Consider the following 13,713-nt stretch of genomic DNA (forward strand, 5'->3'; position numbering starts at 1 on the left):
TAAAGGTTAAACTGTAAAAGGTTTATTCCAAAATACTTGTAGGAAATTTAAAACAAGATCTTTTCTTATAAAGGATTGAAGAACTGTAAATGTAGAATTCTTATATCGAATATTTAAAGTTGAATAGGTGATTCCTGTCAACAATGGCCTCATAATGCGATGATTTATGCATTTATGCATTGATCCAAGATGATTTAGATCGCTATTCCGGTCCGTATGATCCGAAATAATGATCTAAATCATCCTGCATAAATATATTTGTTATGATTAAATAGGAAGTTTCTGAAAAGTTCATTTTGTTGACTCAAAATCTCTATACTTTAATTATTATTTTAAAAATTTCTATACAATTTATCTCACATATTTACCGAATATATGAATAACATTTCTTATCTAAGAAAATTTTACGCAGTTACTAGGCCTATAGTAGGAGAGATAATAGAGAATGAATAAACTTCACTGCAATACTAGAGACAAGTTGTAGTTTTTTTCGGATTAGAAATATATTCAGGCTTTCTTTTTCTAACATTATTATACAAAAAAATAACATAAAAATTCATTCATGCGTATGATAACATTATCAATTATTATAATTCGATACGTTTAATTGAACTTTACTTTCTATCTGCTTTTTTTAAGTCATTAATTTGTGTTACGTTTATCTACAGATTATCGAACTGCATTAATTTTCTCGTTAGTTTACGATATAACTGTGTACTTCCTGAAATGCTAATCTCGCTAATTAAAAGCCATTCAACAGTTACAAATATAGTTCAATTAACCTAGTGTAGCATCGGTCTATTAAACAAGTTATCCTCATTCTATCTGCTTGTTATAAGAAATCCAGTAAGAAAATCTCGAAACTAATACAGAATTTAGTCAAACAGATAAGAACGGATTGTTAAAGATGAAAAGAAATACAGTATATAAATATATGTTGACGGCCTTTTAAAAAACGTTATCCAAATTCCTAGTTTGAACTCGAAAGGAAGGTCGACCCAGTTGATTGCCTTGCTCCTATTGAAATCAAGGTTAGTCACTCGATGAGGAATTTTTTTTGGCATTTTTGAGAGACTTCCAATCTATGTCCATGTGCAAGATATCGACATTTTTAGCGCTTATTATATTAGTCCGTGGGCAGGAATGGGTTCGGCAATTAATTTTGGATCCTTATAATAAATATCATGTAGGATGGTGGATTACTAATGATATTATTGGATTTCAAGTGGAAGTGGCTACAAGAGGGTGGATCGGCTTTGGCATCTCTAGAAATGGACAGATGGCCGATAGCGATGTGGTAATTGGATGGGTGAATGACGGAAATGCTATTTTACAGGTATTTTAAATTTATTTCAATGAAGAAAATTTATTTCTTCGTTAAGCGTCTTTTATGTAACTAAAAATTTCATTTTAAATCCTTGTGAATATATTACAAAGATTATTCATATAATCATTTTTTTACTATTTATATATTTTCATTATTAAAAATATTTTTTACAGTTAAATGTTATTTAAGATCGATTTAAATATTTTGCAGATGTAGAAATTACAGATATAATTAAAAAAAAAATAATCATCAATTAAAATTGCTCATCATTAAGAGGTAGAAAAAAATACAATCAAATATTTTAATTAGGATTACATTTTTTAAATGAAATCTATATAAGTTAAGTAATTTAACACACACACACACGAGTACATACATACATACATACGTATGTGTATATACATGACTTCTTAGAAGTAGACAGAAGCCTGGGCCACAAGGTCTAATTTACACATAAACTAAATAAGTTACAGCTTAAGGTCTAAGAATACAAGACAAGATTATGAACATACGAACAACTCATATCTTTTAAATTTATCATAATTTGATGGAAAAGGAAAGGCCTCTTACAATTTATAACTGAGATCCACAACTTTAAATTTGTCCTTGTAAGACATTTAACTTCCTGAATATACAGAGGGCCTGAAAAAGCATTAAAAACTTTAATTCAATTTTTTTAAAGTGTAAAATTTAACATGTGAATTTCTTTTCTTACTAAATAAAAAATGCAATGGAATAAATAATTTTGTGAGGCCAATGCCAAATGGACCTGTAGGCTTCTCCTTAATACAGTCTGTACACATACATACTGTATGTATATGCACATAAACATACATACTGTATATGCATATATAACTTATCTATATACATCTTACATATTACACATAATGCATTTAATGCATTTAAATAATGAATTAAATTAGAAAATTAATACTTATATATAAAAATTATAATTGAAATATTTCTATTTTTATTTCTTAATGACAATAAATATTAAAAAAAAACTTTTAAAAGTATAAAAAAAACTTATTTATGTGATAAAACATTATAATAAATACAATAAAAGATATTAATATGAATTTCTATTATATATAATATTATCAATATTAACAGAATTTAAATATTTCAGGATAGACACATTAACAAAGGAAGGAAAGTTTTAGTGGATAGTCAACAGGACTGGATATTAGATTTTGGTGAAGAAAATGAAACACATACAAAATTAAGATTCCACAGAAGATTAATGACCTGTGATAATGATGATCTGCCCATTGATGTGAGAAATTAAAATAGTTTTTGCTTTTTTTTTTTTCATTATCATTTTAAAAACAATAAAAATCAGAGCATGAGTTCAATAATCAGTGTTGATTACATTAATTACTTTAGTTTTTGTTTTATAAAATTCTTTGATTAACAGTTGGCATTATTTTTCTATTTAAAGGATAGCATGACTCATCTGATATATGCCTATCATCGTGAAGATCCAGCTTTTGACAGGATACCTGTCAGACATTATCCACATCACAGAGGGTCAAAGAAAACTATTCTCTTACAAGGAAATCAGATTAATTTAATAAGAAAAAATTATAGTATCTGGGAAATACTTGCACCTAATGTAAGATAAAAATCATAATTTATATAATATTTACTAAATAAATCATTATGCTGTAATTTAATTTTGATTTTATACAGAATACTATACCTAAAAATAAGGATACAACTTATCTGTGTACTTTATTCAGAGTTCCCTATGTTGGAAGAAAACGTCATGTCTTTGAAGTAATTTTGATTTTCATATCTAATTATTCATAAGAAACATTTTAAAACATTTTTACTTTTTTCTAGATAGAACCCATAATACAGAAAGGTAATGAACAATTTGTCAATCATATTGTTCTATATAAGTGCTTAAAAATCAGACCCAAAACTGTTCGTCCATATTTAAACAACAAAAGCTACAATTGTTATTATCCGGATATGCCAGATATATTTTCAAATTGCCAAACTGTACTTTTTTCGTGGGCTTTAGGTGGTGAAGTAAGTATATTTATGCCATAATAAAATTGTTTCTTCTCAATCTGATGTGCATGTAATAATGATTGTGTTTTGCATTAGTCATTTATTCTTCCTAAACATGTTGGTTTACCATTTGGTGGAAAAGATGGAATATTTTTCCTATTAGAAATTCATTATGATAATCCCAATTTTATGTCAGGTAAGAATTTAAACAATCAAGATTTTTATAAAATTTATATAAAGCAGTAATAAAAACATTTATTTAGGAATTGTTGATCATTCTGGTCTTAGACTCTATTATACTACACATTTAAGGAAATTTGATGGAATGACTTTAGTGGTTGGAGCTGTTTATGAACCTTGTGTTATTATTCCACCAAATGATAATAATTTTATTGTGGCAGGACATGGTGATCCAAAATGTCTTTCTCCAGTAAGTCACAGTAATTAAAATTATATTTTACAGAAAAATTGTTAATAATTTAAATAAAAAATTAATTTTTTTTATTTATATACAATAAAATAAAACTAACATTATTATTATTAAAAGAAAATTATGACTATTATACTGTACTGTATTTATTTGTTAAATGGAATATTAAGAGATTGAAACAAAGGTAATTCATTTAGTTATAAAATGATCCTGTTATTATATTTCCTAAATTTATTGTGTAAGTAATTAAAAAAAATCAGAAATATACAGTGATCAAAGATTAATATGTATTTCTACTAAATATTACACAATGTAAATGAATAGTGACTTCTCCTAATTCTCTATATTTACAGTTAAAACAAAAAATTGATAGCTCAATATCAAGGGTTATCATCTTTCTAGTTCAAGATGGCATTAATTTCTTTTATTTTATTTCAATATTTTCATTATATTTATTTTTTTATATTTTCCTTTTTTTCTTTCTTTGTTTCATTCTAATGTTTTCCTTATATTTCTTTATAACTGTTGTTATTTTGTTATTATTTTAACTTAAAATTTTCTTTACACTAGCAAAAATTTTATATTTCAACCATCATAAAATATTTGAAAGTTTTATTATTCATTTGAAATATGATTTAGACTAAATACAATTTTATATTGTTCAAAATAACTGAATTGTTTCAGAATTTTGTACATTGAATCATGGATAATAAAGAGTATTCTTTATTTATTTACACAAAAAATACTCAACTGATCTAATACTGCAGTTTATGAGATCTAAATCACTTAATAATTTTTCAACTTTCTAAAGACAAAGATTTTGTAAAAAAAAATTTAGTAGTGTCTCAATTTATATAAATTTTATTACTCATTTGTAAGACCATTACTATGTATTATTAACATGCTATTGTTCTTCAATCAAATAAACTTCTTAAAGTTTTGGAAAACTATTAGTCATATTTTTATAAGGGATAACTTTAATTATAAGTTGAAATTAAACTTAAGATATAGACAAACACAAAAGAATATATTACCTTTTTCTTAAAGTTAGGTTGATATATATTGGATATATTATATTAATTAAAGTACTTAATTAAACAAAAAACATCACACAAGATCAGCTTATTTAAGTAGGTATTAAATATTTAAAATATTCAAAAATATACTGAGGAATTTTACAAATTTTATCTGTAGAAAAAAGTTCAAAGTCATAATTAGAAAAATGCCATTTCATTTACTCTACATGTGATTTTATATAAATTTTTCAAGATAATATTTAAAATTTTATTTTAGAATAATTATAATTACTTTTTTTTATTACATTTCATTTGGAAAATTTCAATAATCAATTCATTCCATAATTCAATATAAATTATAATTAATTTATGCTTAATTTCTATAATTTACTGTTTTAAGAAATCAGCAATGTCATTTTTTTTTGTTAATTATATTCATTATAGAGTATAATGCAAGATATAAATAATAATGTAACATGATTTTTTTTAAAATAATATAGCCATAAAATCTACATTAATATAACTCTAAAAATAATAATTTTGGATTATTTTCATCAGGTATGGGTAACCTGTGATCTCCATGTTGTGAACAGTATTCTGTGACTTTTTCTATGACCACATACTATTAAGATTCTTAAGTGTATTTACGTTGTAAGTAATTTACAATAAGTTTGTGTGTCCAGTGAGCAGAAATCATAAGGTTTTAAACAATAAATATGAAGATTAGTTATTTATAGTGTTTGTGTTTCCTTTAAAGATGTGGAATTGGCATAAAATTTGATGTTTTTAATAATTCAGTCTCACATGAAAGCAGTGTCATATGGCCTTTTACTACAGAATGATTGCCCATACCTGGTTGTAATTAATATATACTATATATATATGTATATTTATTGACAGGATACCTGTCAGACATTATCCACATCACAGAGGGTCAAAGAAAACTATTCTCTTACAAGGAAATCAGATTAATTTAATAAGAAAAAATTATAGTATCTGGGAAATACTTGCACCTAATGTAAGATAAAAATCATAATTTATATAATATTTACTAAATAAATCATTATGCTGTAATTTAATTTTGATTTTATACAGAATACTATACCTAAAAATAAGGATACAACTTATCTGTGTACTTTATTCAGAGTTCCCTATGTTGGAAGAAAACGTCATGTCTTTGAAGTAATTTTGATTTTCATATCTAATTATTCATAAGAAACATTTTAAAACATTTTTACTTTTTTCTAGATAGAACCCATAATACAGAAAGGTAATGAACAATTTGTCAATCATATTGTTCTATATAAGTGCTTAAAAATCAGACCCAAAACTGTTCGTCCATATTTAAACAACAAAAGCTACAATTGTTATTATCCGGATATGCCAGATATATTTTCAAATTGCCAAACTGTACTTTTTTCGTGGGCTTTAGGTGGTGAAGTAAGTATATTTATGCCATAATAAAATTGTTTCTTCTCAATCTGATGTGCATGTAATAATGATTGTGTTTTGCATTAGTCATTTATTCTTCCTAAACATGTTGGTTTACCATTTGGTGGAAAAGATGGAATATTTTTCCTATTAGAAATTCATTATGATAATCCCAATTTTATGTCAGGTAAGAATTTAAACAATCAAGATTTTTATAAAATTTATATAAAGCAGTAATAAAAACATTTATTTAGGAATTGTTGATCATTCTGGTCTTAGACTCTATTATACTACACATTTAAGGAAATTTGATGGAATGACTTTAGTGGTTGGAGCTGTTTATGAACCTTGTGTTATTATTCCACCAAATGATAATAATTTTATTGTGGCAGGACATGGTGATCCAAAATGTCTTTCTCCAGTAAGTCACAGTAATTAAAATTATATTTTACAGAAAAATTGTTAATAATTTAAATAAAAAATTAATTTTTTTTATTTATATACAATAAAATAAAACTAACATTATTATTATTAAAAGAAAATTATGACTATTATACTGTACTGTATTTATTTGTTAAATGGAATATTAAGAGATTGAAACAAAGGTAATTTATTTAGTTATAAAATGATCCTGTTATTATATTTCCTAAATTTATTGTGTAAGTAATTAAAAAAAATCAGAAATATACAGTGATCAAAGATTAATATGTATTTCTACTAAATATTACACAATGTAAATGAATAGTGACTTCTCCTAATTCTCTATATTTACAGTTAAAACAAAAAATTGATAGCTCAATATCAAGGGTTATCATCTTTCTAGTTCAAGATGGCATTAATTTCTTTTATTTTATTTCAATATTTTCATTATATTTATTTTTTTATATTTTCCTTTTTTTCTTTCTTTGTTTCATTCTAATGTTTTCCTTATATTTCTTTATAACTGTTGTTATTTTGTTATTATTTTAACTTAAAATTTTCTTTACACTAGCAAAAATTTTATATTTCAACCATCATAAAATATTTGAAAGTTTTATTATTCATTTGAAATATGATTTAGACTAAATACAATTTTATATTGTTCAAAATAACTGAATTGTTTCAGAATTTTGTACATTGAATCATGGATAATAAAGAGTATTCTTTATTTATTTACACAAAAAATACTCAACTGATCTAATACTGCAGTTTATGAGATCTAAATCACTTAATAATTTTTCAACTTTCTAAAGACAAAGATTTTGTAAAAAAAAATTTAGTAGTGTCTCAATTTATATAAATTTTATTACTCATTTGTAAGACCATTACTATGTATTATTAACATGCTATTGTTCTTCAATCAAATAAACTTCTTAAAGTTTTGGAAAACTATTAGTCATATTTTTATAAGGGATAACTTTAATTATAAGTTGAAATTAAACTTAAGATATAGACAAACACAAAAGAATATATTACCTTTTTCTTAAAGTTAGGTTGATATATATTGGATATATTATATTAATTAAAGTACTTAATTAAACAAAAAACATCACACAAGATCAGCTTATTTAAGTAGGTATTAAATATTTAAAATATTCAAAAATATACTGAGGAATTTTACAAATTTTATCTGTAGAAAAAAGTTCAAAGTCATAATTAGAAAAATGCCATTTCATTTACTCTACATGTGATTTTATATAAATTTTTCAAGATAATATTTAAAATTTTATTTTAGAATAATTATAATTACTTTTTTTTATTACATTTCATTTGGAAAATTTCAATAATCAATTCATTCCATAATTCAATATAAATTATAATTAATTTATGCTTAATTTCTATAATTTACTGTTTTAAGAAATCAGCAATGTCATTTTTTTTTGTTAATTATATTCATTATAGAGTATAATGCAAGATATAAATAATAATGTAACATGATTTTTTTTAAAATAATATAGCCATAAAATCTACATTAATATAACTCTAAAAATAATAATTTTGGATTATTTTCATCAGGTATGGGTAACCTGTGATCTCCATGTTGTGAACAGTATTCTGTGACTTTTTCTATGACCACATACTATTAAGATTCTTAAGTGTATTTACGTTGTAAGTAATTTACAATAAGTTTGTGTGTCCAGTGAGCAGAAATCATAAGGTTTTAAACAATAAATATGAAGATTAGTTATTTATAGTGTTTGTGTTTCCTTTAAAGATGTGGAATTGGCATAAAATTTGATGTTTTTAATAATTCAGTCTCACATGAAAGCAGTGTCATATGGCCTTTTACTACAGAATGATTGCCCATACCTGGTTGTAATTAATATATACTATATATATATGTATATTAAATCGTTAGAATATAAATTTTATGATAAATTCTAAGATTTTATTTTTCAGGCAATTCCAGCAAATGGAATAAAAATATTTGCTGTCTCACTACATATGCATTTACTAGGTAATGTATTTTTCATAATTTTGTTTGAATTTATTACATTAATTACTTTTGTTTTTAGGAAATAGCTTATAAATAATTGATATATTATTAATATACTAACAATATATAAATTTAATCCACTCATTTTTCTGTAAATAGCAAGAAAATACATAAAGATCTGTAAATTGTAGATTTCTGTAATATTTTATAATGGGATAAAAATTAAACACAAATAAATTTCAGATAAAATTTAAGACAAAATATTTATTAATTATGATTTTATCTATATTTAAAAGTTTTAAATTACTAAATACATGTTAATAATCAACAATTTTAATTATTATTGACAATAGAAAACAAACTTATGAAATAATAGAGTATAATCTCACCCATTATTAAAGAAATAAATGAACACTTAAATACAAATACTATCATAAGTTTGTGGTGAAAAAAATAAAACTGTAAATATCAAATTATCGTATCTATTTTAATTAAACTTATAAAAACAATAACCAAAGCCTTGTTTAACTAATTATAAATATAAACTGCCATTTTTTCAGATTATATTTATATTAACTTTTAATTTGGTCAAATTCAGTATGGTAATTCAGTTAATTAAAAATTAGCATAAATATAACCTAAAAATTAAACAGTTTAGATTTATATTTGAACATTTTAAAATGTTATAATAATTGAATATACTATGTATTCTTTTTCCAAAAAATTGCCTATAAAATTTTATATGTATATATAAAACTTTATAAGCAATTATTTATGAAGGAATTTAATTAAACTTTATTTTTGAATGAATATAATTAAAAATTATTTAAAACTTCAGTTTTTACAGGATAATCTTTTATGCTTGAGCATTATTTAAATTTCATTTACGCTATATAAATTCCATTAATTAGATTATACTTTTGTCTGGTAAAGGCAAAAGATTCAAGTTTTCTACTCTTCAAATATATTTCTATAATTAAACTTTATGATTTATGAAAATATATTAAAAAAATCAATTTAAAAATTGTCATATTTTTCTGTCATCTAAGCACTGATAGGGTATTGATTTCATTCATTGCTAATAGAGTTTAAATGTAGTCAATAATTTTTATAATTTTCTTTTTCTAATCAGAAAACTTCATGAAAAATATATATTTTTTAAAATTTTATTTTATCATAAATATATATTTTAAAGTAATTTTTCAGGTAGAAAATTTGTTCTTCGCCACTTTAGAGGAAACAAAGAACTGCAACCCATAGTCAGTGAAAAAAATTATGATTATTATTTTCAGGTAATTAATTAATTTTTTAAAACATTTTAAGTGATTTTTATATTACTACTTAATGATATTTTAACATTAGGAATACCATTACTTACAAAAAGAAGTCACTGTTCTTGCTGTAAGTATTAAAATTTACATCACCCTTTTTATGAATAATTAATATATTTTGATGAATTTAATATTTAAATACTTCAGATTATTGTTAACACATTACATTCAGATTATTGTTAACATTAATTATGCTTTAATCAACTTTTATTCTAGACTGATCATCTTGTTGCTGAATGTACTTATAACTCAATAGGAAGAAACATAACAACATTTGTATGTAATATTTGAAATTCTCTTTTATTTAATTAATATTTTCTCTTAATCTGAATTATTTTTCTAAGGGAGGATTAGGAACTAAAGATGAGATGTGTCTGGCATTCATTCTCTATTATCCAAAGATAGCCAGATCTTTTGCAATAAGTGCACCATCATGTAATCTAGTTGTTGGATTAGCTGGTGTTGAGAAAAATTGGCCGTAAGTATTAAATTCTTTAGAGCACTTTCAATATTTTTAATGTTTGTAAATTGTTTCAGAATTTTAACTAATTTCTAAATTTGGAGTATTATCATTTTATTTCCAGTATAAAATGCCTTAGTTTATCAATTTACTAAAACAAATATAAAATTAGAGCCTAGAAAACATTCAAACAGTCTAGAAGAATGGGAAATAAAATGAAAAACACTAATGACTAAGTAACAATAGTAAATTAGATAATGAAACACCAAGGTCTGCAACACAAACTAAGTCAAGTATCTAAAATACATTCTGTAGTTTAAATACTTGACTTATAAATAATTAAAACATTTACAAATCATACAAAAATAATTCTTTAAAAATGATCAGCAAAAATAACTTCTATAACTAGTTCCAGTTGTTTTATTATATTCTATGGCTAAATGTTTCATGCTTTCAATCAAATGTGTTATTTGTAAATGTTTATACCAACTAAAATACTTGTTTTTCCTATACTTTGATATTTATTGTGTTAAACTATTGAGTTTTGAATAAATTTTAGTGAGATACTGAAATAATCATATAAATTTTGTGGCTTTTTAATAAAATTCTTTTTATAGCATTATTTTATATGAACAGAATTAAGTAAAAAGATATTGACAAGAAAAAAGTATTAGAATAACAAAATACTGTACCTCCATGAGTCATTAAAAAAGAAAAATTGTAAAATGCTTAAAATAGAATAGTTTTATTGTTTTTTTATTTTATAGTGAATATGTTACAATGAATAAAACATTAAAATCATAATTAGATAAAAAAAGACAATAAAAATTAATTTTGCTGTTACCAAAACCAATGGAACGTAAGTGAAATTTTTGTATAAAAAAATGATTTGGGGCATTAAAGTATTATATATGAAAGAACAACTTGTCCAAGAGACAAATGTTTGAAAGTTGAGGACCATCTGATAGTTTAACTCTTTAAACTCTGAAAATTTCTTCCTATGTACAGTACCCAGATATGAAATTATTTTTACCCTCAGGCTATGCTTTAATGGTGGGAATATGTAAAGCGAAACTAGTCAAACAACTTTGCATTCAGCCAATTTCATCTCAAACATATTAAACATGAGATCTGCCTTAAACTGTTATGTAATTCTATTATTTAACTCTGTTTACTTCATATTTAAGTTAACAGAAAAGCTTTACAAATTATTTCAGAATCAAATAAAAATGGTAATTTTATTTTTGTTGACTAATAATGTGTACCCTGTTAGCTTGCAATTAATTTCATTTCAATAACTTGAAGATCACAGGTTATTGCAATGAAATTATATGATGATGAATAAAACACGGCTACATCAGAGTTGGTTCTTGACAAAACATTTTAATAAATTATATTATATTACATTAAAAATACTGAAAATATAACATTAATGTTATTCTACAAGTTATATTTTATTTTATGTAATAAAATGCAAATAAATATTAAACTTAGCACCTTAATTTAATACTAGTAATTGTAGAATCTCATTTAAATTATATAAAATTTATCTTATAATTTGAATATTTTAGGGAATCAGAGATTTTAGAATCTCCCTTAACAAAAGAAAATCAAACTTTTCTTCACTATCTAGCAACATATCCTTGGAGAGTAAATTACATTGATATAATGGAAGAGACGATAAGATACAGTCCTCATCTTTCAACATGTATATTTGGAAACAGCACAAGAATAATTGTAAGTAATTTTGCTCATCAGACAAATGTTCCATAAAAACATGCAAGTATATCTTTATTTTATTTCAGATGAACAGTCACGTTACATATCCAGTAAATTTTACATCTTATCAGGAAGCTGACTGCTCAAATGCCATGGAAAAGTGCAATTATTTTTGCAAATTTTACATAATTTATTTTTTAGTTATATATTTCTGTTACACATAAATTTCTTTATACAGGATGTGCAGTTTAATATTCTAAAATTTGATTCAATTAAAAAATCTTCCAATTAGAAGCATATGTTTCCAAAACAAATTGATAAAATGTTCAGGAAAATTTCAAGACTAATGCAAATTACATTTATGAACAAAGCAAATACATTACATAATTTAGATAAGATATAGTACAATAACTATAGAATCTATTTAAAAATCATTAACTGAAACGATCATTCATAAACTGTAAAATTTGTTTTCTGAAATTATTAATTATTGAAAAAGGAACATAATGGATTCCATTTAACTCATTATTTTAGATTTGTATTAGCTCAAACTGAAAAAAATTATTTTGTTTATTTTTAATTTGTAAGGTTTGATGTTTAAATATTCATTACAGTATAATTCAGCAATAAGAAAGTGCATTTGAAAGGTTTAAAATGTATATTCTTATTGCTTCATTAATTACAACTGATTTAATAACAATATCATTTATACATTAGAATGAATGTATAATAAGAATTATCCAGTTTGTATTGATATAAAACACTTGTTTGGAAAAAATCTCCAATGATTATTGGATTCCTAGTGTAATCAGATTAATTTATTGTATACTGGATTAACGTTGAAGAGAGACATTTAAAAAATGTTTCATGAATTCAAATATTAAACTGAATTTACAAAATACTTTTGAAATGAGTTTTTCATTCTTGAAACTTGAGAAAAATTTAATTACAGTCGACCCCCCTATAATGGAAATTCCTATAACGTAGCGAAAAAATTGTAGCAACATTCGTATAAAGGAGCTCCTAAAATGTTGTCACCGACTCGTTTTGCAACAAGATTGATAGAATCTGGACCAATAGTGGATGAGCAGCCGAACTACTTTTCTCCACCCTGCGCCACGCTACGGAGCTGCTAAATTGAGTTTGCTATCATCTGTACAGTATTATATATAAATTATATATAAATAAGGTACTGTACATATAATTATATATAAATTAGGTACTGTATATATAATTATATCAGGTCAGGCCATAAGTTCGTGCGCATTTTTATCTACAAAAAAAGCAACAAAAAATTTTAATTAAATCTTATTTCAATCTATAATGTATTCACCATTATTTTGTACAATTTCTTGCCATCTTGATGATAGCTTTTTAATCCCATCTTTGTAAAATGATTTCGGTTTTGAATCAAAATATTCAGAAATAGCCTTTTTTACATTGTTCTCATCCTCAAAAGTTTTTCCTTTTAAAAAATTCTGCAAACTCCGAAAAAGATGATAATCACTGGGAGCAATATCTGGCAAATATGGTGGATGAGGTAAAATTTCCCAGTTGAAGCTTT

At 23.9% G+C, this 13,713-nt stretch overlaps 1 protein-coding gene across 1 annotated transcript; it reads left to right on the plus strand.

Annotated features, from left to right (window-relative positions):
- The first annotated feature begins 752 nt into the window (after nucleotides 1-752).
- LOC111617831 (DBH-like monooxygenase protein 1) lies at nucleotides 753-13,100 on the plus strand. Its single transcript, XM_023359141.1, has 20 exons — nucleotides 753-1,336; nucleotides 2,457-2,603; nucleotides 2,769-2,942; nucleotides 3,020-3,106; nucleotides 3,173-3,364; nucleotides 3,443-3,542; nucleotides 3,610-3,776; nucleotides 5,351-5,391; nucleotides 5,693-5,810; nucleotides 5,888-5,974; nucleotides 6,041-6,232; nucleotides 6,311-6,410; nucleotides 6,478-6,644; nucleotides 8,603-8,660; nucleotides 9,846-9,931; nucleotides 10,002-10,040; nucleotides 10,187-10,246; nucleotides 10,315-10,448; nucleotides 12,002-12,167; nucleotides 12,236-13,100. Exons 1-20 carry the CDS (start codon nucleotides 1,085-1,087, stop codon nucleotides 12,371-12,373), a joined length of 2,505 nt encoding a protein of 834 aa, XP_023214909.1. The 5' UTR covers nucleotides 753-1,084; the 3' UTR covers nucleotides 12,374-13,100.
- Nucleotides 13,101-13,713: the final 613 nt, after the last annotated feature.

The sequence above is a fragment of the Centruroides sculpturatus genome, unplaced genomic scaffold (genome assembly GCF_000671375.1).
Source record: "Centruroides sculpturatus isolate CEXI.00-Female unplaced genomic scaffold, Cexi_2.0 scaffold104, whole genome shotgun sequence".
Lineage (NCBI taxonomy): Eukaryota > Metazoa > Arthropoda > Arachnida > Scorpiones > Buthidae > Centruroides > Centruroides sculpturatus.

Excerpts from the sequence above, each read along its gene's own strand:
- LOC111617831 (XM_023359141.1), top strand. The coding sequence starts at position 1,085 with ATGTCCATGTGCAAGATATCGACATTTTTAGCGCTTATTATATTAGTC. Across the intron at positions 5,392-5,692 it reads CATGTTGTGAACAGTATTCT|GATACCTGTCAGACATTATC; the intron begins GTGACTTTTTCT and ends ATTTATTGACAG. Across the intron at positions 6,233-6,310 it reads CGTGGGCTTTAGGTGGTGAA|TCATTTATTCTTCCTAAACA; the intron begins GTAAGTATATTT and ends GTTTTGCATTAG.